General features: G+C 39.0%; 1 protein-coding gene across 1 annotated transcript in view; it reads right to left on the bottom strand.

Moving 5' to 3' along the window:
- The window catches only part of NKAIN2 (sodium/potassium transporting ATPase interacting 2), an 865,819-nt gene that overhangs the window by 21,344 nt on the left and 818,539 nt on the right, over positions 1-25,936 (bottom strand). The window contains exon 6 of the mRNA XM_072965826.1: positions 4,221-4,281. Within this exon, the coding sequence (XP_072821927.1) occupies positions 4,221-4,281 (61 nt within the window). The remainder of the gene's footprint in view (positions 1-4,220; positions 4,282-25,936) is intronic.

The raw sequence follows: 25,936 nt of genomic DNA, 5'->3' as shown, positions 1-25,936 counted from the left end.
GGTGTAAGCCACCCGCTCTATGACACGCTGTCATTGCAGCCCTAGGCGACCGATACAAGGGGGCAGGAGGGCCCACATCTTCCTGGTTGAAATCTCTGGTCAAGGGTGGATGTCACCCCCCGGGAGGCACAGCAGAGGGCAGTGGTGCCCTGTGACTGTGCACAGCCGGCCTCTGGTCAGCCTGGGGCTCCGGCTTAGTTAATGGAAGAGTCAGAGCCGTAAACTCCAAGGTCCAGGCTTTTCATTGGGAAAACAACAACTTTGCTTTGAAGTGTCTGTATAAGTACCAATCAAACTGGCCTCTAGAAAAGTAAATGAGATACTGTTTAAAAGGAGAAATCAGGGGAAGAAATCAGGCATTTGATGTGCCTGACGTCTAACTCCCTCTAGTTCAATGCTGATTTATGGTTATTTTGTGGAGTCTAGGTTTGAGAGTTCACTCATGGAGCCTGGACCCTCGCCTCAGCTGTCGGGAGGCTCGAGCCCCTGAGGCTTTCTGGCCACACTTGCCAGCGAGCCTGAGATAATGCAGCTGAGCACAGAGCTGGTCTGTTTCCTACTGACGTCAAGGATACTTCAGTCTTCCAAGAGCCGCGATTAGGACCTTATCTCCACAGTCCATTCTCAGCACAGTTATGGAACCCAAACTATCCTCTGTTCCTCGGGAGGCTCTTCGGAATGGAAACTTAACTAATGTGGCGAGTGGGGGGCTGGTCCCTCCTCCTGCACTGCACCCTCATTAGGATGCTTCACTGCAAATCCGTGGCAGATGAGGATAGTCCCACAGAGGCTCCTTCCCCTGTTTGTATATTCATTAAACTTTTCTCATATTTCAGGGTTTCCTTTCTGAGAACCTCTGTGTGTGTGTGTGTGTGTTTTACTTTCATCAAACCAGAACACCTTTAAAGGATCAAAATAATTTTCTTTATAATTACCAAATATTAGATAGAAATTGCAACCTGTTTTTACTCTTGAGCGTTGGAAGTCATGTGTTCCAGGCAGGGTCTGGAGATGAACATACAGGCAAGTGATCAAGATAATGATAAAAAAGGGTACATGTGAATCTAAAACATTTCACTGAACAAATATTCATAAATGTCTGTGTGTGACCACACAGTGACCACAAGTAAACGAACCTAACTGGACAGAGAACCAGCCCAAACGAGCATCTCCTCCGGGCTATGTAGTAGTCTACTTGACTCATAAGAAAAACAAGAAAGTAGCTCACACCTCACCCACAAAGCAAAATGACAAGAATTAGAAAAACTATCTGTGAAACGTCTGCTTATATTTTATATTAATAAAGGCAGATAAGGGGTTGTGGTCAAAATACATATAAAGACATAAGCATTATTTTTTTGAGTCTTTTGGAAAATAGTTTATAAGATGCTTGAAAGGTAAACCTGATCTTCAAAAAGCTATTTGTGAGTTCATATTCCCTTGGACTTACATGGCTTTGACCAACATTTGACCTAGGGCAGAACTCCCTAAAATGAGTTCCCTGGAAGTCTAATTCTCTGGAATACTCAGATTTCTTATGAAAAAAGGTTTGATGCTCAAATGTTTGTGATATTAAGCATACTTTTAATTTCTGTGAAATGCCTTAACATCTACAAAATGACCACTGGCTGCTCCCAAGTGAACCCTGGCTCACTGAAAAGCCCCAAATCTTATTCTCTGACAGTCACAGTGAAAAAGAATATCATGGGACCGCTTTCAAACTTAGCCAATCCTAAACGCGCTAGCCTGCCTCGCCTGTTCCTGTCCCTGGGAACCACAGTAAAAGTACTTGCCCAGAGTTCTGCTCTCTCTCTGCCTCGTGACCCACCTGGTGCTTCCCTTGAGTGGCCCCGTGTGGCACACTGTGTTCTCCCCAGGGAACCGTGAGTATAGTAAAACCCTTTCTGGTTTCTCTCTTTGATCTGCTTCTGGCCTCACTATCTCTCACCCAATGTAATATGGTTAAAACAAAGTGTAGATTAGGACAAATCGGACATACTTCTTTATTGCAATACTCTCAGAAATGTTAATATGTAAACGTGCATTCTAAATGTTCAGTGTCAAACTTACTCGGCTTTGGATTTTTTTTTTTTTTTTTGAGCAGTATATCTTACAGACTAGCATTTCTGGGATCCCCTTTGGGAAGCACTAGTCTGGAGAGATACCGATTATCTGTCTAGGCAACTTGACGTGTCAGTATTTTCTGACGATCAAAATGCAGACATCATTGTGAAATAAAATCAAACATTATAGTTTAGGGAAAGCTCAACTCCCACGTGAAATTTAACCTATAGACTCATCAAGGACCTGGCACAAAGACGCTGAATGGTAATATCTGAGTAAACTCACATAGTTTGTGGAGTCCATACATTTTAAAATTCATGTATCTTTTATGCTTCCTAATCTTTGAATAAAACTTTTGGGCATAGGACAGGTGGCTACTTAGTGTCTTCTCGTGCATCTTCATTAAGCACCTCAAACTCAGTCTCCCCAAGCTGAACCAGCTGTTGCATCTCCATTCTACTTTCCCCAAGTGACATTTCCATCTGCCCATTCACTCATATCAGAAACCCAGAAATCCATCCATCCCTTCCTTGTCCTTTACAGAGTACCCACCCATGGCCCATTAGCCACTACTGTTTTTATGTTTAATAACACATCTATCCTCTCCATCTCCAACAGTGGTCCTAGTCCAGACCCTCATCCTCTCATAGCACAGTCCTCCTCATGGTGTCCCGATTGCTCTCCCTTTCCCTAATCTTGCCCCTCCCATCCAAGTCTGTCCTTCGTACTGATACCATTGTGTTTTTTTCTAAAGTGCATTTCTGATTATGTTATTCTCTTTCTGTTAACTACCTGCCAATTGATTTGCCATCATGCTCTACAAAATAACCTCCAAACTCTTTACTTTGCCGTAATCTTTTTTCTATGATCTCATCTGTGCTTGCTTGCAATCTTCTCTGGGCACCAACCTCTAGCACAAAGAATAACTCAGTCACATTAACCTGGCGGCCCTGCCCCCAACACGGCAAGCTGTGATATGTCGTGGCGTTCATTACCTCTGGCCTGGGATTCCCTTACTCGCACATCAGCTATCCAACAAATACCTCCTCATTTTTCAAGACCAAGCTCAAGAGGCTCTTTGTCAATGAAACCTGTCCTGATTCCTTTCTTATCCCCCAACATTATACACTCTACAGAGTTTTATTATACTTCTTTGTTCACATTTTCCCCTACAAAACAGTTAATTCCTAGAGTTAAGACTGCATATTACTCATCTTCAAATATCCAGAGTCTGACATGGCACCTGATACACTGAGGAGTGTTTACGAATGCTTATTTGTAAAGGACTATCATTTCCTTTTGCACAGAACATAATACAAACTATACACTGCATGTTCCTGACTTTACACCATGTGTGAGGATGACTGAGAGGTTGCTTCCTCTAAATGAATCACATGGTACTGCCTCCTCCTTTCCAGTATGATTGGAAAGTAAAGAAGAAACACATATTTCTCTTTGGATATTTTCCTCAAATCATCCTATAACAGAGCAGTGGATTCTCATCTTTTCCCCCACTGTCTCAAAACCCCAATCATTATGAATATTTTTGGCAACCAAGAAAAATGATCTCCGACCCCGACTTTTCCCCAGAGGAAATAGAGCTGCATGGGCAAGTTCCCAGAGAGCACAGAAGTACTGTTGCCTGACCTCCTGTTGCAGATCCTTAGGGGGCAAGGAAGGCGTGAAACCTCCTACCTGCCATTTTTTAAGAAGAGCAGAGGACAAGGGAGTCACCCAGAGGCTTGTGGGAGGGCACCGCCGTCTAAACTCTGGATCGAGCAACGGCACTGACTGCTGAGAATCTGACATAAAGGTCCAGCCATTTGTATCAAATTGTAAGAACAAAAAGGAAATATGAACATTTGGTTTTATGAAGACTGATTTCTTGAATTAATCTGAAGTCGGTACTTGTGAGAGTTTTAGGAACTATCGTGAATTGTCGATCGTTGGGATTTTAGCCCTGGGTGAGACTGATTCGTGACCTATATGCTGGATACTTTTACGAAAAACACTTTAGCCTGATGGGTACAAAGGGCTTAGTCCCTGTTCTAATGATGTGTTAGGGGATGTGGTCTGAGAGGTAGCAAGGCTAGGTAGGAGGCAGTAAAGAAGATGCTCTGAACTTGAAAGAAACAGAATAGAGCTTTAATACTTACAGCTGTCCTCTTCTTCAGTTATACATTTCACAACATAACAGGCGTAGATGAACCCTGCCAGCTGAAACAAAACAAAGATGCTTTAGACACGAGGCAAAGGCAACACGACTGGAATGCACTGGGGAGTGACTTTTTGAAGGCGGGTAGTCTGTGACTAGATTCAGTGTTCCAAAATGGTTCATCAGGCTGGATCTGGACTCCAGTGTGGATTCTTGATTCATGTAATTTCTACCTGCCTTATACATGAATACAGTGCTCTGTTTTCCTCTGCTCTGCTTTTATGTGTAAGATTTGTTAATTGCCAGGCAATCTATAACAAATTATTTTAGGTCTTGAGAAAAAAAAAAAAGAAATATGGCCATTCATTAATGGATTAACATTTCTATTTGTGCCAATCAACTTCTAATTCTCTTTTCATTATCCCAGAACCTAAGATTCAAAAATTGGACTCCTGCTGACTATCAGAAAGAAATGGTTTGAGAGAAAAATATTAAGGGGATTCCATGGAATGTTACTTTGGAAGTAAGGGAAGCTCTTATTTAGACCAGTAACAAGAAGAAGGACGTGCCAAGTATGATTCAGATGACATGACATGTTACAGAGGAGCAACGGGGCGGGCACCTTCCCGGGTGAGCAGCCTCACAGTGCACGGGACTGGGACTGCACACATCACATCGTCTTTCTGAAACATGCAACAGGGAGGTCCCTGTGCTCAGGGAAGCCTTTGCTCACTGAAATCAGGACCTGGGGAGGAGCATGCAAAGCCCTTTGACACCTACCCCTCAGATGGTGTGGTTTTGTATCCCTCATGTACTGTAATTATTTAGTCATATTAATGAGCACTGGTGGAGGGAGAAAACTAATATAATTTCCTGATATGTAGAAAACTTTTTTCCCCCAGAATAATCCAGTTTGGGGGAATCCTTCAAGGCATGTCTTCAGGACAGTGATGAAAACTATTCACGATGATATTTCAGACAGGCATTGATCTAAGTATTAACGCTTCATGATAACATTTGGCACTGAGGAAGAGAATCTTAGGACAAAGGCTACAGTCTTCAACTGGGAAGCTAAGGCACAGGGGAAAAAAATTGCTGTTGTGATAAACCTAAGAAGTTGTTTTCCATGAGCTGACAGAGAGCAATCTTTCTGGAAGATGTGAATGGAACATTTTAAGTCAGAGCATAAACTGATAGGTCTTTAATCAGCAGAACTATTTGGCGACAAAGAGAGGTCCAGGGAAAAGGAACTTTAGAAAGTCTCTGATTTGGGTTTGAGAAAGAAGCATGCTCTGGCAGACTCTAGCTCTCTTCCAAAGAGAACTGGCATGTGGCAAAACTGTGGTTTTCCTGGCACAGAAGCAGTGACCCTGCTTGAGAGAGAAATGGATGAGGAAGAAGACCTGTGCAACCTTTCTTCATGGGCTTTTGTTTTCAGATCCCGGATGAGAGAGACTGGGGACCCCCTCCCTCCCATCCCCCAAGTGTAGTATCTGAACCATTACACAAATAATAGACAGAGTACGTACTATTGATGCTACAATAGCCCTTAGGTTTTTAAAAAAAATATATTAGAAAAGTCATCAAGTTAGCATTTTTCTCTTAGAATTATATGTTGTATTGGCAATAAAATTGTGATAATAAAAACTATTTTCTTATATAACAGAATCTCCAGGGTCACTATTTTTATGGGACGTGTTTTTACAGTACAGGGTACTATGTCTCCTATGTGGCTCTAGCAAAGGTTTTGATTTGACCAAACAAAATCATACCGTGATTTGGGCATTTTCATGGGTAATGGAAAAATAGATGATGTTAACATTTTTTAATCCTTTATCCACCAGGGCCCATGAAAATGCTCTAATCACCTAGTGACCCCGGTCCCGTGGGTACTCTGCTGTGGGTACCGGATCTGATTGGCTAGGTAAAGAGGCTATGGGTTTTATTAAATCCCCTGGGTTCTGCATATATCTCTTCCTCCACATGAAGTCCTTACCACTGTGGTTAAATGTCATCGATTTATCCGTAATCTCTTCTTTTCAGTTTAAAATACTTACTCCTTGAATTATCTACAAAGCAACTTTTCTCCTAATCACAAACTTTCCTTTTGATTTTCACTCATCACTTAACTACTTTGAAATGAAAATCTAGGTAAATAACAAATTTACCTAGGTTGATAAATTCTGAGATTCAGGTCCAATGGGTTTAAACTTCTCATTAAAGTGTCACTAGAATCTACATTATTAACTGCACTCCTCTCCCAGAATGCAGCCAAGGTACTGTATTCTGCTTACAAGTGATCTTTGAATTGTATTCAGTGGCATTCTCTAACTATCAGGGGAGCTGCTTTGATATAAAAATAAATCCTGCTGCATTTCATTACAAAAGCTTGCTGATTAAGAAAACTTCAGCTTTTAAATTGTTCACCTCTAAATACAAATGGAAATTGGTTTCCCCCCAATTAATCAAGATTCATAAACCCCTGTTATGTTTCAATTTTCCTACAACAAATAAATTTTTAATTTAATTTTTTATTCCCTTACAGCACTTTATAAATTTACCTACAGAAAAGTGGTTTCAAATATAGCTCTGAATACTTTCTATGATGTGCAACTCTGCTAACTGCTACCCAGGCTACAAAGATGAATCAAGCCAGGGTTTCTCAACCTCTGCACCACTGACATTTTGGGGTTGAGTAATTTTTTTGTGGGCTCTGTGGTGCATTATAGCATATTTAACTACCAACATCCTACGATTAAGAAAATAGGTAACTGAGATAATCCAAAAATGTCTCCAGACATTGCCATATATCCCTTAAAAGGCAAAATTGCCCCTCCTTAGAGCCATTGTTTTAGATACAGTCTAAAGGATTTTGCAGTCCTGTAACAGGGATACACATATAATTGTAATTCAAAGTAAATTAAGGTAAGTGTCAGGAGGAAGGAAGGAAATTGATTGTCTCCTGACTGACCAACAGTAAACTGAGTTCTTTCTTGGTTAGCTCATTAATCCTAACAACCACCTTTGGAAGAACATTGTATGTGTTTTTGCAAAGGAGAGGTAAAATGTGACTTGTTTTTCCTGGGTGACTTCATCAAGCAGGCAAATTATAGATTGTGTTCAAGGAAGAGTCAGTAGTTCCATCTGATGAGTTTGTGGACTTCATATTAGAGCACTGGAAATAAAAACTGGGAAGGCAGATTAGAGCCAGAATCAGAGGGCTTTCAGTGTGTATCAAATTGAAATTCTAACTATGTCATTTCTACACAATACACTTAAGGAGCATCCCATCTTCTACTGAAAAAGTGTCAATTTTTTATGAAATACCATCTCTTCTTAATGTGATACGTAGCTCCCTTTCTAGCCTCATTTCCCACCACTCCTAGTCTCAGAATTGATGCCAGTATTATTAAGAGGTTGGCAGTTGGCTGACATATATCAGGTGGTTACCCTCTGTTCTTTTACTCATTAATAGTCCTGCCAACAAAACATGCAAATGCCCTACATCTCCTCCCTTCCTTCTCCACTTGGCCTTGCACCTTGGGGTAATTCGAACTCATCCTTTGAGACTGGATTAAAGTGTTGCCTTTCCAAAGAACTGGTAATCCATTCCCAGGGTAGGTGGTAGGGTGGCATCGTGGAGATAGACATGGAGAGATGTGGGTGGGGGACTTTGAGAGGGAATAATGAGGGGAAAGGTGAGATTATCTTCCAAGCAGAGCTCAGGCATCCTCTGCCAAGATGTGGATTATGTTCAGGGAGGAACAAATGGCCCCAGTTCAGAGCGTTTGGGCAACGTGAAGGGGAGTAATGGTACCCAAAGCAGGAAAAAGTGACCCACGTTGTCATGAGGAATACCTACAAATAAGTGGAATTAAAAAAATATTTTATTTTGTTCCTTATTTAAGGATTGAAAAGATACATACACCCCAATGTTCAAAGCAGCACTATATACAATAGCCAAGACATGGACACAACCTAAATGGCCATTGACAGATGACTGGATAAAGGAGCTGTGGTATATTTATACAATGGAATACTATTTCACCATACAAAAGAATAAAATAATGCCATTTACAGCAACATAGATGTTCCTGGAGAATGTCATTCTAAGTGAAGCAAGTCAGAAAGAGAAAGAAAAATACCATATGATATGACTCATACATGGAATCTAAAGAAAAAAAAAAGAAAAAACAAGACACTAATGAACTTATCTACAAAGCAGAAATAGACTCACAGACATAGTAAACAAACTTATGGTTACTGGGTGTAGGGAAGGAGATGGGAAAGGATAAATTGGGAGCTCAAGATGTGCAAATACTAGCTACTATATATAAAATAGATAAAAAACAAATTTCTTCTGTATAGCACAGGGAACTATATTTAATACCTTGTAATAACTTAAAATAAAAAAGAATATGAAAAAATATATGTATGTATATGTAAGACAAACATCATGCTGCTCACCAGAAACTGACATATTGTAACTGATTATACTTCAATTAAAAAAAAAAAAGATGGCTAGAGTAATAACAAAAGATACCAGTGGAATTACACTGGCAAACATACAATTATACACTTGTAAAAATCCAGAATATTCCAGTTATTTTAGTCTTTGGCATTTAAAGCAGAACTAAGCCTACATGTTTTTATTTTTATTCATCTTTTCACCTTGATACATCTAATTTGATTTATTCACTTCTAATTCACCTGATAGGGAATTACATGTATCATCTTGATATCATTACTGGCTGAAAGGAAATAATATTTTCTCTCTATGACTAAATCAGATTAAAATTCTTTTTTGTATCTGCAAACCAAATTATGATTGTATGTCCCAGAAATTCACTTAGAAGCTAATAGATAAGAGGAAACTGAAGCCTTTTGGTAAGTATTTTAAAAAGATTCAATTGTGGTAATTGAAAACGCAACAACCTTAGTGCTTAACGTACTATCTTTTGGACTTCTGTTTACAGGAAGTTGGAGACAGATAATTTTCCCTATCCCCACCCGCCAAAGTACAGCTGAAAACCCTGGACATTACATACATGAAACAAACATTCTACCACTCTGAAAGGTGGAAAGAAGGTAGACTTGCTAGGAACCTTGGGAACCCAAGGAAGGACAGGGGAGTAAGTTCCCCATTTTTCTTTTGTCTCATATGTACCATTCTTGAAGTTGAAGGAGCCTACAGCCCAGAAATGCCAAGGGACACAAATTGAAAGCCTGCTCTCTCTAACCATAGGACCAGGAAAGGGACACGCTAATAAAACAAAACAAAACAAAAATTAAGACAATAGAGCCCTTCTTTAGCCAACATCACAGAAAAAACTGCAGTGCTACTCCCCAGCCACAGATCTTCCCACCTGGCCAGGCTGTGGTGTCTGAGAAGCCAGGCAGGGAGCCTGGTCTTTACTCCTGTCAGGAAGGAGGAAGCCCCCCTCCCTAGTGTGTGTAGAGACCACAAAGGGGGTCTAGACTTCTAACCTCACAATGTAGACAGAAGGCACCCCTCCCTTCCCGACTAGGCTGTGCCAGAGGAGGCTTAGTGAAGAATCAGGGCTCTTACCAATGCTCAGAAGTAATGAGTTCAAAGCCCTGCCCCCACGGTATCAGATGAGGCCAAGTGGGAGCCACAACAAGGTACTCCTACCCACCCCCACAGCCATGGAAGTACCAGTGAAGGCTGAGTAGAGAGCAGGAACTTCCATTGCCTCTGAACCTTAACGAGAAGCCCTTTCTTTCTTGGGTTTCAACAGAGTCTGAGAGGGGAACCTGGACTTCTAAACCCTACTCAGAAGTAATGAGTCAGTGTCTCTCCTTCCCCTGCCACTATCAGAGGAGCCAGCCAAACAGAAAGTTTAAGAAAGATCTAGAGTCTCATAACATAATATCCAAAATGTCCATGTTTCAATTTAAAATTCCTTATCATACCAATAAGGATAAGGTTCTCAACATGTATGAAAAAAGACAATCAACAGAAGCCAATACAGAGCTGAATGACAGAGATTTTAGAATTATCTAGTAAATATCTTAAAGTAGCTGTCACAAAATGCTTCAATAAACAATTATGAGCACATTTAAGATAAATGAAAAAGTCTCAGCAAAGAAATAGAAGATATAGAGAACTAAACTAAAAAGTTAGAACTGAAAAAAAATGCAAATAACCAAAAAAAAAAACCAAAACCGGAAAAAACCTCAACTGCAGAATGGAGGAGTCAGAGAACAGAATCAATGAACTTGAAGACAGAACAAAAGAAATTACCCGACGTGGATAAGAGAAAAAGTAGAAAAAAATTAAATAGAGTCTGAGGGACCCATGGGACTATAACAAAACATCTAATGTTTGTGTTACTGGAGTACTGGAAGGAAAGGAAAAAGCAGTATTGAAAAAATACTTGAAGAAATAGTGACTATAAACCTCCTAAACTTGGAAAAAGATCTAAACTTATATATTCAAGAAGTTGAGTGAAGCCCAAACAGGACAAATTCAAAGAAATTCATTCCAAGATCCATGACAGTCAAATTCTGGAAAACCAATGACAGAAATCTTGAAAATAGAAAGATGGAAACATTCATGTATAGGCACTCTAGAAAACAGGTGGAAGGTTTCTTAAGAAAACTAAACACACAACTACAATATGACCCAGCAATGCTCTCCTGGCCATTTATCCCAGAGAAAGGAAGACATGCTCACCCAAAAACATGTACACTAAAGTTTACAGCAGCTTTATTCATAATAGCCCCAAACTGGACACAATGCAGATGTCCTTCAGTGGGTGAATTGTTAAACAAACTGGTATATATCACAGAACACTACTCAGGAATACAAGAAAGGACTATTGATATACGCAACAAACTGCATAAATTTCCATAGAATTATGCTAAGTGAAAAAAGTCAATTCCCTTATATATTCCATTTAGTTGAAATTCTTGAAATGACAAAATTATAGAAATGAAGAACAGATTAGTGGTTGTCAGGATTAAGGTGGGTAGAGAGTCACAGGATGTGGCCATAAAACAAAGCAACATGAGGGATCCTTGAGGTGATGAAACTGTTCAATACCTTGACTGCATCAGTGTCAGCACCTCAATAGTGATATTGTACTGAAGTTTTGCAAGATATTACCATTGGGGGAAACTAGATAAAGGGTACATAAGATTTCTCTGTATTATTTCATATAATTGCATTATATATCTCACAATTATTTTCTGTGTATTTCTATAATTATTTCCCAATAAAAGCTTAATTTAAAATACTATATTTTAGACAACTGTCATTTATGTTAAAAAGGCCTTTTGTATTATAATTTCTAAATTTGCAAATGTATTTAACAAGATGAGTGTACTTGTTTTCTTAAGTACAAAGACACATTTTAATTCTGGGCACTTGTATCAATAAAGAAGTCCATAATAGTTTTTGATGCTGATACAATATAAAATTATTATTCAACACTCTTTTCTGACTGAGAGTGGAGATGAGGGTAGCGAACATTAGTTTTTTATCTGCAGTTATCCTGTTCTCAAATAGCTTAGCTCTATGTTTCAAATAAAATCACCTATTTTTGTTTAGAATTCATAATTCAGATTCTATCATCCCATGCTTTTTGTACTATGAATTTGAACAGAAGGATATTATGCCCTCACAAAATATACGTTTCAGTTGCAAATGATCTTACTGGTTCTTTTGCATCTTATTCCGTTTATATATTTTGAGATTGCTTTTGTGAAGTGTTCTAATATAATTATGTCAGTTTTATTAATGAAAGTTTTTCATATGAAGTATTTTTTGTGAGGGCTGGTGTATCATTTCAGTCATTCACTAGATAATTCTTCTCCCAAACTACTGCACTGGCTGGACTATTAAGGAGCATGTTGCAAATTTTCTTTGCTACGAATAATCCAGGTGCAGTTATCAACCCGCAGTAACTCTTGGAGGATTGCCTTAAGGGCTGTTGTGAATGTTCACAGCCTACTGAGTCAGAACAGCTTTTCAGAGGATCAGAAACATACCTTAATACCAGCCTTTAGGTATTGTGCCGCATCATCATGCATGACTGTATTAAACACTTTTTAAAAGATTAAATAAAAGTAGATGTCCATGCAAACTTGTATTATCTACTTAAGGCTGGGAAACGGCCTGAGCCAAATGCCAACACTGGCTTAACCAGTAATTCCCGTTGTACCTTGGTCTCTGGAGCATGGTAGATTTCTTCAGGCCAATCTTATCAAAAAGTTACCCGAGTTCACAAGAGCCTAATGTATTAGTAACATTGGCAGAGCAAGAGAGATTCAGGCAGGGTAAAAGATGACTGATAAAATTCAAATGTCAGCATGGTTAATACCTCTCTCAGAGTTTAAATATCACATTAGTTTTAAAAATTGTGTTGAGAGCAGTGGCTCTACCACTCTGTGCAGATGCCAGCTGGGAGGTGATCAAGGCAACGGCCGATCTAGTGCAGCAGAGCTGCCACAAGATGCCTTCAGTCTTCGAGGCAGGACCCAAAATGGGAGTGTGTAACCAAAACTGTTCGTTAAAAATAACCGGCATTATGTTATACACTTAAAACTGATTAACATGTTATATATCCCTTACATCTCAGTTGGAAAAAAAAATGATTGGGAAATGCAAAAAAGCAATCTATTGATAACACCCTGCTAATTCTGTTAATAAAACTTCAGTATTATGTGTGTCACAAGTAATAGGGACCCTGATTTATTTACAGTGAAGCATTTGAGAAAGTGCAATTTTACAATATTTTGTACAATGTAAACAATTGATACTCTCCAACAGCAACTTTGAACAAATAAGTACATAATTCTCTTGTGATCAAATGGTACAAATAGCATAATTTTTGCTCAGAGATAATAAGGAGCCTAAAGCAAAATTAATTGTACAACAAGTGAGACATATGCCAAATAAATTAGCACATCTTAGGTCTGTCAACATTAACAGACAAGGCTAAATATGTTCAGTGTGTTTCATTGGAGAGGGTGTGATGTTCCAGTGATGCTAGTGGGAATATAAGGCCAGATTCTTCTGAAGAGACTGGGAGAACTGTACTGGAATACCAGTTGCAAAAATAACCTATATTTTTTAAAAAGGTGCTAAAACTATACTAACATTTCTCTCTTTTTCAGAGGTGCTAGATAGAAGATAAGGAAAATGTGGAATATAAAACTCACCTGGGACTTAACATTACATATTATTATATCATACCACCATATATTATACCACCATATTTCAAGAAATCCTCAATAAGATGACATCATGAGAATATGTATATGTAAGTGTATATGCATGGAGAATATGTAAGTGAATATGCATGGAGACTACACATGGGATCTGTATCTGGTTAAAGATCTAGACTCTGAAAAGGGCCATGATGAAGAGATCAGTTTAGAACTGGAGGACAGTTTTAAGAAGCATGCTTTAGGTGTCTCACTTTAAGTCTTGTTCTGCATGTCATTTAAAAATTCTTGAGAAAGAACAACAATGATCTGATGATCAAATTCTCTAAAATATGAAGGATGCCTGAACCAGCAGTTTGGTCCTAAGTTATCTGAAGAGAATGACTGTATGTAGAACAAGAGAAGTGACTAGCCCCACTTCCTTCGGGTCGTGCCAGTCAAAATGCTGACAGTGTTCAATGCTGGTGCCACAGCTGAAGAAATACTCAACAGAATTGTAACCACACATTGAAGGGAGACAGAGGAATGAGATATGATGAGTAAACTTCCCAGTTCATAGAAAGTTATCAATAAACATTGTGATGATGGTGATGATGATGATGATGATGATAGAGAATTCCCCATGCAACCAATGGTTGTCTGCTTCCTGGGAACATCACTGAAAACCACATGACCCTGTGATCACTTCCTCCAGAGATTTTAAAAATAAGGAATGAGTAAATTATCATTGTTTAGAAATAAAAATTTAGAAATAGTCCATTCATATGTTTTCTGTATAGATAATGTTAAATTAACATTTAACAAAGAGAAAAGTGAATATTTATACCCATGTTAATTTAGTAAATATATTATATTTTTCCATGTTAAAGTAAATGTGATGAAATACAGTAGGCCAGTTAATATTTGGGTGATGGTGAATCAGACATTGTCTCTGTCTGTAAGATTCTGTCTTATCCATATTTCCAGGGGGTCTAGGATCCTTAGAATAATACAGCTGTATTTATGTGGGCACAAGGCCTCTGTTTAGACAGAAGTCATTCCTTCCAATTTCATCTGAGGATACTAAGCAGATTTGACTCCACTGGAGAACTTTCTGGAAATGACCAGTTATCATCTTCCAGACTGGAAGCTGACTTCCCTTTGAGTGTTTTTTTTTTTTTTAACAAAAACAGGAGTTGAGTCAAGAAATACAGCTGAGACTCATAAACCTCATTGGACAAACTGCAAGTCTGACCTCAAACTCCTTGCTGGCTCTGTGGATGCTTTGTCATGGCCAGCTGGAATGTCTCCATGGCTTGGAAGCACATACTATCTTCTCACAGACCAGAATTTTAGTCCAGCCTGGCTGGTTATGTGGTGGGGGGTAAGAAAGAGCTAATGGTATCCAACTTTGGTGAATCCTCATAAATCATTTCCTCTTTTGGCAGATAATGAGTGTCAGAAGAAGTGTAAAATGACAAATTCATCATTATAAAAGATATTGATTAACATTATATCAACACGATGTCAATAAGAACAGTATTCTCACTGTACTGAAAAAGAAAAAAGAAACTAAATAAAAAGGAAACATCAATGTATACTAGCTAGAGAGAAAACTTGCTTCAAAATGTTATAGTAAACTTAGATGTATTGTTAAGGTTTTGACAATATGATTAAATAGGACGCTTAGAGCAACCGGTCCCTTTACCATGACGTCTGTGGGAATAAGCTTTATGCTTATGAAAAGGTATTTTATGGAGCATTCAATGAAGCTTCCTTCTGAAGCCAAGTTGTTGCTGTAATACGTGGCAGAGGAAGATGAATGGGAGTGAAGATAGTAACAGAAAAAGAACCCCCCAAGAGGAGCAATTTTGAAAGGCACAAAACTGAATTAAAGTGTCACTTAAAAGGCCCGTCAGCTCTGTCCACAGGTGGCAGGGCAGTCTAATTGGATTGAATAACTTTGGAGTCAGAACTCAGCTTTGAATGGTGTTCTTCACTGTCCTCTCTTCTTTTCTGAGTTGCCTTCTTTTCAGGATAAATCCTAGATTACCTCCTTTCTACAGATCACACAGCCAATATGAGGGTGAAAGATACAGCGTCAACACCCTCAGAATAAAAGGATTTCATTAATTAATGTAACAAGATTGTTGCCATCTTGGGAATATATAAACTAGGAAAAACTGCAGCAGTATTTGTGTGTTTTACTTTTTTATTTTCCAATGTTTAAACTTCAAGCAACCAATCATCTAACTAGCCCCTCACATCCTGGGAGGTAGAAAAGGAAAGGCTAGTTATTACTCTGCAGGGTAATAGCTGGCAATGTTGAAGTGTTCACTGTATTCTGGGCATCAGCTCATATCTTTACAGATTTGTCCTACCTATTCTTTTCAAAACCAAGGAGAGATTTTTCTGTCATTACCCATAATTTATAAATGAGAAAGCTGAGGCTTAGGGGAATTAAGTGATGCTCCAAGATTAAGAGAGAGTAAGGAAAGGACTTCAGTCCAGGTCTGTAAACCTGAAATCCTGTTTTTCACTCTTACATGGTATTGTTAATTTCTCTAACAGGCAAAACTGACCAATACTCTCAAGTGAGGGGAAAATAAGATTCTAAAACCCTAAGTGAATTCATACTCAGAAAAGAAAATCATAAAATTAAGTTCACCTACTTTCCCAAGTTGGAAATTTGAACAGAGAGGATAGTATTGAGATTTGCATTAGCAGAGCTTGGTAATCAGGAGGAAAAAACCCAGCTCAGCTAGCAGACAAACCACAGAGGAGTTTAATGCCACTCATGGGGAACCTGGAGTATACAGGAGAACTGGAGTGTCCCTCCTACTCATTTAATTACCATTTCAGTTCTCTTACGGTGGTTCCAACTCATCATGATTTTATAGTCCTCCTCTGAATTGTTTATATATGCTCCTACACACCAGAGTGGGCTTCTTATATTAGAATATATTGGTGAGCCACTAAATATCATCAGTTTACTGCTGGTGAGCAAGGCAAGTCTCACATTAGCTGGATGGTTATAGGGTTGGTATGGTTTTAAAAGCCTGAAAAATCTAATCAATGGCTCTCCTTGCTCGTAAGATAAAGACTTGACACCAAAGCATTCAAGAACATGCACGACTGGCTCCATCTTATGATTCCAGCCCCAACTCTTGTGACTTCCCTTTATTCTTCATATTAAATCTCTGGGCAGTTACCCCCACATATATCTCATACTGTTTGATACCTTCATGCTTTTGATTATGGCATCTCCCTATCCAACAAATAAAATGTAACACTATATAGTGAGTGCCTACATGCAGCATGGGCTACTTGAAGGCTGCTTTTCAAGGAGGTATTCCCAAAATGTCAAAAGGCACAGATGGGTACTCTTTGCTCTCTACTCATATAGCACCTTGTTAAATACTGTTATACAACTTAATTCACTTTATTTTAATTTATTTTTTGCATATTAACTCTTAAACTGGGCTATGAGCATCCTCAAAATTCCCCATGAATATTTCTATTATCCCAGAAAGTTCCCTCTGGACCCTTTCTTGCCACCATTCCTCCCATTCCTACACCACGCACCAGGCAACCAGTGTTTGGATTGCAATGGCCATATAATAATTTTTCATACAAATAGAACCTCACTGCTTTGTGTCTAGCTTCTTCCATTGAACACATCATTTTTGAGATTAATTCAAGATATTGCATGTGTCAGTAATTTATTCTATTTTAGTTTCAACTGGCATTCCATCATATGAATATTCATGTATCAGTTAACTTTTGCTACATAACAAACCACCCCAAAATTTAGGGTTTGAAACAGCAACTATTCATTTTTTGCTCATTGTTCTGTGGGTTGGCAATTTGGGCTGAGTTCAGATGGGCAGTCCTTTTGCTAGACTTGGTTGAGTTCACTCATGCATCTGTGGTTGACTGTCAATCATCTAGGCAGCTCTTTCCTTGGAGTTGGCTGATTGTTAGTTGAGATGATGAGAACAAACGGACCACATATTTGTGGTCTCACATATTTAATCATCCATCAGGGAAGTCTGGCTTGTTCAAGTTGATATGGCAGATTCTCAGAGCAGTAATAGTAGGCTGAACTTTCCAAATTTCTGTTTGTATTATTTTTGCTATCATCCCAATGTCAAAATGAATGGATTGTCATTACAGAAAAAAAATCTCCCATGTTACCACAATTTACTTATCTATTTATCTGTTGAAGGAAATTAGTGTTGCCTCCAGGTTTGGGGGGTACTATGCCCTAAATATTTTCTAAAGATCTCTTTGTGAACATATATTTTATTTTACCTTAAAGGAATACCCACTAGTGGAATTGCTGGGTCATTGCAGGGTAAGGACCTTGGCTGGATAGAAGAGGTCTGGACTTCTGGAAATAATTAGCAGAGAGAATTAACAGTAGATTCTTCAAGAATATAGATTACTGTTATCCAAATTTTACCTTTATTTTAAATTTTTGGTATGTTTGTACAATGTGATCATCTTCTCAACATCTCATTATGCCCTAAACCTCAGTGAAGTTTTGCTCTGCATTCTTACATTAGCAGTACTTTGGGGAACTAAAGGAATCAAGGTGACAATGTACAAAGAAGAGATGTAAAGAGACGACTGAGAATTCAGTTGAAAGAGTGGAACTAGGAGTGTCAAGAAAGGCCCTAAGATTCCCCCCGGGATACTGCAGAACGCATTATGTACGGGATGGGAGCTTGGACTAATTTTTTTAATCCCAGAGAACAAGTCTATCCCAGCAGATGGAAGGCTCTCACTGGCAAATGAACAAGCATAATGCCTAGCACTTAGTAAACTCTCCAGGATTGACTAGTTTCTGTTCCCATCTAGTTCCAATCTTGTATCTTGGGCTAGCTCACATAATTATACTTTAAGATTTTCTGATTAAATAGCAGTAGGAAGATATGTTTCATACAGTTTACAGGTCAACGTGAAGACAAATGAAGTCATAACTGAATGTACTTTGAGCTCCTAGGAGAATATCCTATGATTTAATCATTCACATCATCTCATCAGACGCAGACTCTATTCAACCATCCTCCCCAAGAAGGAAGGAGGTCTTTTTATTTAGTTTTTTCTTGTCCCCAGATGTATTGTCTCAAGTGGTTTTTGTTTTTTCCCCCTTTCGTTGAACTTAAAGGATGCAGAAATTGAAAACTGTCGGCTAATTTAGATTTGTGGAAATATCTTCTAAAACTGAAGTATAAGCATAAGGATTAGAATTGTTTCTCTTACCTCCCCAAATTTTAAAAGGACTTTGAAAGATATCTACTTATTCTTTATTAGTAAATGTCATTCATATTTCTGAGCTCAAGTACTACTATATTTATATCAAACTAATTCTATCTGGATTACTAGTTTTTATTTTCTCCCTCTAAATATTGTATCATTAAAACTTTCTCATTATACACTTGTCAAAAATTATCGAAGAGAGTGCAACATTGATGACTCGATTAAAGAAACAAGAAGGGAAAACAGAAGAGAAAAAAATAGGATTTGGTAAGTTTGTAAAGATAAAAAAAAAAAGACTGCTGAGAATGGCCCCCATGCAACAATTAAAAACAAAATCATTATTTAAAAATTGTGATCCAGATGGTATAAGAATCAAGTTTTTGTTTCTTTAATTCAGCATATTCACATTTACATTGACTTGTAGCTATTTCTCTTTAATCTGGGAAAAATGTTTTTCATTCCATCATATTATTTATTATATTTGAAAATACATAAAGGAGCGTGCTCTTCACAGCCACAGCCTCAGCTCAGAGGGAGAGAGAGCCGTCTGCTTTTTCTTATCTTTAAAGATGCTACCATTATCAGTTGTTCTCGCAGAAAAGTGAGGCTTGATGACAGTCTATCTTCTCAACTTACCTTAATGACTTCAAAATTGTTGAAACCTCATTACTGAATGTCATGGCTGCACGTGTGTATATACATGCATGTGAGTATGAATGTGGGTCTTAAGAGAGCAAAAAATACGGAGTAAGAGATGACATTCTGTTGATTTTCATGGTCTTTATGAAGGTTGACTGAGTTCTAAAATTAAGCCCTGTCTGCTTCTACAGATCAATTTGCTAAAATTAAGACAATTTAAGAGGTACTTTTTCTATACCTAACTTCCCTCATCCAATTCAAAAGTGCCCATCTAGAATTTGTTGGTGACTAAGTACGATGCCTTCTAAATCCCCTTCTTTAGATAGCTGATTCCAATTGTTTGCAACTTCACTAGCCCCATGGTATATATATATATATATAGCCCCATCCTCAATTTTCACAGCTTCCTGAAAAAGAAGGTAGACCTTGCTGCTCCTCATCTCTGATGAACATCTTCAATCTGAGAGTATTAATAAATAACAAAATTAACATCTTTCAATCTCCTCACAGTCTTTATGAGGTAGGGATAATTATTACATCTTCTTTGTGTTCGGGTTATAGAGAAGTTAAATGACTTCCTTGCAATCACCTGGTATCAAGGCGTAGAGCTGAGATTCAAACCCAAGCTAGCTGGCCCCAAAATACCCACTCTTAACAGCTACTCTGTGCTGCCATTCCAACCTAAGACGCAAGAGACTGCGTTCTCCAGGCATGGCAGCTTTGTAGAATACTCACTTCATGAGTGAAATCTGTCCTTTGAAATGTAGCTGGTTAAGAAAGTAAGCATAAGTAAGTGCCCAAAAGCATGACATTCTTTCTGGGCTTCAGCATTATTTATTAAAAACCTAAATTATTTCTTATATTTAAACCCTTAGGCAATTAAAAAAATCTGACCGCATGGCAATATATTTCCTGATTACATTTTATTTTGCTGAGGTGAAAATTTCAGGCTCAAATCAACTATTGCTGTTTATTAGTCACAATCAACAAATCAAACACACACGGAAACCTCTAACTTAAGTTGCAAATCTACATGCAAGAGGAAACAAACTGTGGTGAAGACGAAATGTAGACACCTAGCAGTAGAAAGAAAGGAAACTTTCAATTTTCCTGAAGGTAAAGTCACTGAAAAAAAAAAAAAGGCACAAAAATACACGAAAATTGTCAATACAGAGTTCCCGTAATTTGACGCACTCCGCCTGTTGTTGGAGAAAGTTAATGTGAATATGAATATGCTGAGTTAAAAAAACAAAAGCTTGATTCTTAGAGCATCTGGATCACAATTTTTAAATAATTAATTTTTAGAATTGCTATATGGGGGCCATTCTCAGTATCAGTGCAGGGGAACACAAGGCAATCATAGGACTGAAACACAGGCCACAGACTCAAAAGCTTACACTGCTTGGGAGGCAACGGAAACACACGGATATACAGACACACATACATCACATCCTACTTGAATCAGGCGGAACAAAGGACTGGAGGGATGGTGTACTTTTTCACTACCTCTTTGTGGCTATGGTTCCTTTTCCCACCGTAAAGGGGTGTATTGAGTGATTGGAGGATGGATGAAAAAGAGAGCTGAAAAAATCTACTTCCTGTTCTCAGCTCTTCTAGCCTGGAATTTCTGCTCTTTTTCAAATGCAATAACGTCAGTCTCAAGTATGGTGTGTTCAGTAGAAACTGAGTGTAGTGTGCAATAAACCCCAGGGTTTCTCTGGCATTACCAGAGAAAATCCAACACTATACTACTGGGTGGAGATATGAAGTCCGGAGTTATGCAGATGCACCTGTGGAGGGTTAGTGAACAACCAAGGCAAGTTAGGTTCAGTCATCTCTCACAGGGTGGAATGACTGTGAGCAGAGATCCCTGCACACCGTCTCAGGACGGAAATTCCCCCAAACCAACTACAAACAGACTCAGGAGGATGAGAGCTGATTTTCTTTTCTGCCAGAGATGTCAGCTTTAATCAAAAGGAGCCGGGTATTGAAGCTGGCACAGCAACTGGGGCACTTCCACGTTAGTTACTCAACCTTCCCAGGCTGGACCACTTCAGTTTCTTTCTGGTCCTCCTGGCCCTGACTCTTTGGATATTCTCAGTATTTCAGCAGTTTGACCTTTTTAAGAGAACAGAAATGTTCAGGATAGTAAAAGAAAAAAAAATCTTTATTTCAATTAAACCAGCATCAGGCTGCTCATTGCAATAACCTTGACTGATACAGCCTGATGCCTCACAGTGTTATCTTAGGATGGCAGGGTCACTGCTCAAGATGAAAGAAGGACTGGAGCTATGAGCATTTTCACACTTCAGGGCTAATGTTCTCTTTATGGTCACACGGAATTATAACACATTTTTTCATGATAAATTGCAAAGTTTTACCTGTATAAAACTATCCTATTCAAAGAGATTTTGGCGGGGGCTGGGGGCCGGGTACTGGGGATGAAATGGGATTAAATGAACAAAAGTGATGTGATGTTTTCTGGGCGGTCAAAGTTTCCTAAATACTTTAGAACTTGAATGCATTGTTTGGAGATGATCTCCATTTATAATGTAAGTTTTAAAAACCTGTCCTCTATCAATTTCCTATTTAAACTGTTCATCCAATGGGTGAAAATTGGAATTCCCTTTGAGAAGATTAAAGGCTGTCTTCGTACCAAGAACGCTGCAAAAGAAATTTTGGGGCGACTCGGCCCAATTAGTCTCCTGGAATACTGTCAGATACAGAACTGGCTTCTGAGTTCCATTTTTGTCTGTCTCAAAACTGTCACATACCTGCTCTTGCCTTTACCGTTCAATCCATCGAATACTTAATATTCCAAAACCCTGTAGTTGAAAGAGAGGAAGCATTTTCTCTTCATGGAAGTGAAAAAAAAAATGTGCTTGAGTTACTTGTTTACAAAATACAGACTGAGCCTTTTCCACATGTTATGCCCTAGAGCAGTGGGAGTACTAAGAATTGAGAGATTGGGAAATTAACGTTTTCTCTCCTGTTCCTTCTAGAGTCGGTAAATTTGCTTTTTAAAAATAATCATCAGGTTCCTTGACAGAATCTCTAGAGCCTCATACTTGTCTTTCCAACTGCCAACCAGGCACCTCCCCTCGGGTGACCCAGTAGACATTACAAACTTCCCATGCCCCAGACTAAATTCCTCCTGCTCTTCTCCCTAATACTGGAGTGTAACCACAGCCGTTTTGTTTCAGGAGATGACATGCCATCTTTCCAGATGTTAAGCCCCAAAGCCGGTGGATTCCTCCTGAACTCTTCTGTCAGACCACAGGACCGATCTGTCAGGAAACACTGTAGGATCTGCCTCCAAAGGATTCTGAACACTTTTAGCCCCTGTTTTCTCCCAGGTCCGAATAGCCATTTCTCTCACCTGGACTGCTGCAGTGGTCTCCTAATTCATCTCCCCACCTCTACCCATGATCTACTTGTAACACACAGCAGCCAGCATGACCATTATAGAATGTAAGTCAGATTATGTCATTTCTTTGATCAGAACCCTCCCTGCTCTCCAGTTTGTTCAGGGTAAAGACCAAAGTTATTACAATGGGGCCCAAATGGAACATAATCTGTCCCCTCATTACCTCTCTGACCCGATCCTTTCCTTCTGTTCCCTTTGTTCACTCTTCTCTTGCCACCATGAGCTTTCTTGCTATCGCTTGAAGAAACAGGTCAATGGTAGCCTTTAAGCATTGCATGTTCTCTCTGTACCTCTTTCAAGTTTTGTACAAATGTCACCTTCTCAGTGTCACCTTCTTATCTTAGCTGCCTATTTTCAATTGCACTTCCTTGGCACTTTCAATACCTCTAACCCTGCTCTATTATTTTTCCATGGTGATTTCATCTGATGCATGAACAAGTCCTTTTTGTTCTATTTCCAAATTTAATTGTGTGGTTGACCTGGGTTATTTTGGCACTAATGATCTGGATGGAAATTGTTGGGTCTGGTTCCTCTTGGGGAAACGGAATGTAAGCTATAATTTGGTCCTAGAGTCCTACTTTGAGAAAATTCCACCAAATCTCTTCTGTATTCAAACCTACCTCCATCCCTATCCTATCCATCCTGAAGGCCTATGATTCCCTAAAGGTGGAGCCTTCATTCTCTGAGCCATAACTGACCCTTCCACCATGGTTTAGATGCTGGATCCCCCTGCTTCCTTTTTTCTTCACCTACTTTTACCTCCACCTTTACCCTTAAATGTTCCAACTCCATTGTTTGTCCCCCTCTCAGGAACAAGCCACTGAAAATTTAAAAAGCCTTCCATTGACCTATGTCTGCCTCTGTCTATCTCTCTTTCCCATTTGCAACCAGGTTTTTTAAGGATTATTTCATACTTGCTCTTTATGTCTTTCTCCCCACAATCTAGAGAAATCAGGCTTCTATCTTCTCCTCTATTAAAACTCTTCTCACTAAGATTGAAATGGAGAAGGACCCTATGGGGACTTCCCAGGACAGACCTCACCCTCCATGTCCTCTGCCTGCCTCTTGTCTGTAGAAAAACTTTAGTCACAGAATAAATTTAATCAGAGAAATAATAAAACACAGAAACAAAGGGAAATAGTCAAGCAAAACAAAGTAATAACAGTTTAGTCATCAAGCAAAGGCAAGGACCTTTAGTTTCTCCTCAAGGGCCATACATAATATTCTGAGCCATATCCTTTGGCTAGTCTTAGAAATACTGAAACCCTCACAAGATGGAAGAAGTTAACTACACGATGACCAGACTGTAGCCATGACATAAGCTGCCACAGGGCTGAGAACTACCCTCAAAGAAATGGGAACAAACTGATGCTAGAACTGAATATTAACTGTAATTTAAAAAATTAAGATTCCATTGTTCAGGCTGCCACATGACTAATTTCAAGATGACTTTTAGAGCTGTCTGTGCTGTCTTAGGTAGCCCCCTCCCTCTGCCTATACATCCCTGGAATGCCCTTTTAAAAGCTCTTGCCCACTGATCAGCAGAGGGGTGTTGACCTTTGGACATGAGTTCACCCTCTCTCCCAGTTGCCAGCCTCTAGAATAAAGAAAACTTTCCTTCTCACCAACACTTGCCTCTTGACTATTGGCTTTTGTGTGGTGAGCAGCTGGACCTGAGTTTCGGTAACAAGATGATATCCGATGACTTTCAGGATGCTGAGTCCCTGGACAATATTTAATATTTGTCATGGGCAAATCACGATTACTTGGCTTGGCTTCAGTTCCAACACCACTGAAAAATGTCTAGTGTCTTGAAATTCTCACATCCTTTCACCTTAGTGATGACAGTCACTTCTGGTTTTTCTCCCACCTTTTGATAAATTTCAGTCTTCTTTCCGAATTCTTTTTCTATTAACAGAACATTAAGTAATTGTGATTCCAAAGTTGTCTCCTGGGCCTTCTTTTCTTCTCACTTCACATACTTCTGTATTCATTTTTACAATTGGTACTGTCTATGAACTTTGGATACAATTTTAATGAGAACAGTATTACACATAGAGAAGAAGGTGAAAATCTGATTGCTCTGGTTTGTGGAATGAAAGTCATATGAAGACACAAGTATAGAATAATCCATCAGAAACATGGCTGCGAAAGGGAAGACTTCCAAACCCATATCTGCAGCCCGATCTCCCACCAGTACTCCAGACTCTAGTGTGCAGCAGCCTATGGGCATCTTCCCTTGGTGAGCTGGGGGTATCTCAAATGCATCTTGTTCAGTCCTGAGTCCCCTTTGCCTTCAACTCCTGCCCTCCCCTTGTACTGCCTGTCTCAGCAAATTGCACTGTTATCTATTCCATGGCATTCACCTGAATCTCAGGCTTTACTGCTGACACCTGCAGCCTTACTTCCAGTTTACTAAGTCCTAAGTTTCTACTTACTCAGTATCTATAAGCTCTGTTTTCTTTTTTCCAAACACATTGCCACTGCTTCAGTTTGAGACCTTGCCATTTCTTGCAGAGTTTACTGCAATAAGTTGCCAATTCATTTTTCACAGTGCTGCCAGAGTGATCTTTCTGCAAATGCAATCTCATCATGTCAGTCTTCTTTCGAAAGAAGCGTTCATATTCTTTCAGGACTAAATTCAAAGTCTTTCACCTGGCACATATGGTATTTCAAGATTTGCCTCCTGCTTATCATACCAACTTGATTTCCTTTGCACTGTACGTTCTAGCCACACTGAGCACCTTGAGTTGTTCATAAATGCCATTCTCTCCTACAACTCCCTCCACCTCTAACAGCCCTTGTCCCTGCCCTTCCCTCTGCCTGAAAGGGAACCCTTGCGTTCAACTTGAGAACTCCTCCTGTTTCTTCAATACTCAGCTTAGATGTCAGCTCTTCAGTCTTTGTTTGGGGTCCTTACTTTATGAGAGAAAACCTTCTTTTTAAAATTTGGATTTAAATTTCATTAAGTTCATAATTAAGCTAGTTTCATTACACATAAACTAGAAAAATAGAAATTACTGATACTTCTGCCATATACTTACTCTGTCAACATACTCTTACCTATTTTATTTATGTATCTATTAACCTATGTATCCATTAAAATGTATCTATAATATACATATAAACCTATAATTTTGAAAAATGTTACATACCATATTATATATGCTGCTGGGAGCCCACTCTTTCCTCTAAGCAAAAATGTCATGAAACTC

The sequence above is a fragment of the Vicugna pacos genome, chromosome 8 (genome assembly GCF_048564905.1).
Source record: "Vicugna pacos chromosome 8, VicPac4, whole genome shotgun sequence".
Classification (NCBI taxonomy): domain Eukaryota; kingdom Metazoa; phylum Chordata; class Mammalia; order Artiodactyla; family Camelidae; genus Vicugna; species Vicugna pacos.
Note: the sequence above shows the minus strand (reverse complement) of the source record. Positions and strands in the feature narration are given on the sequence as shown.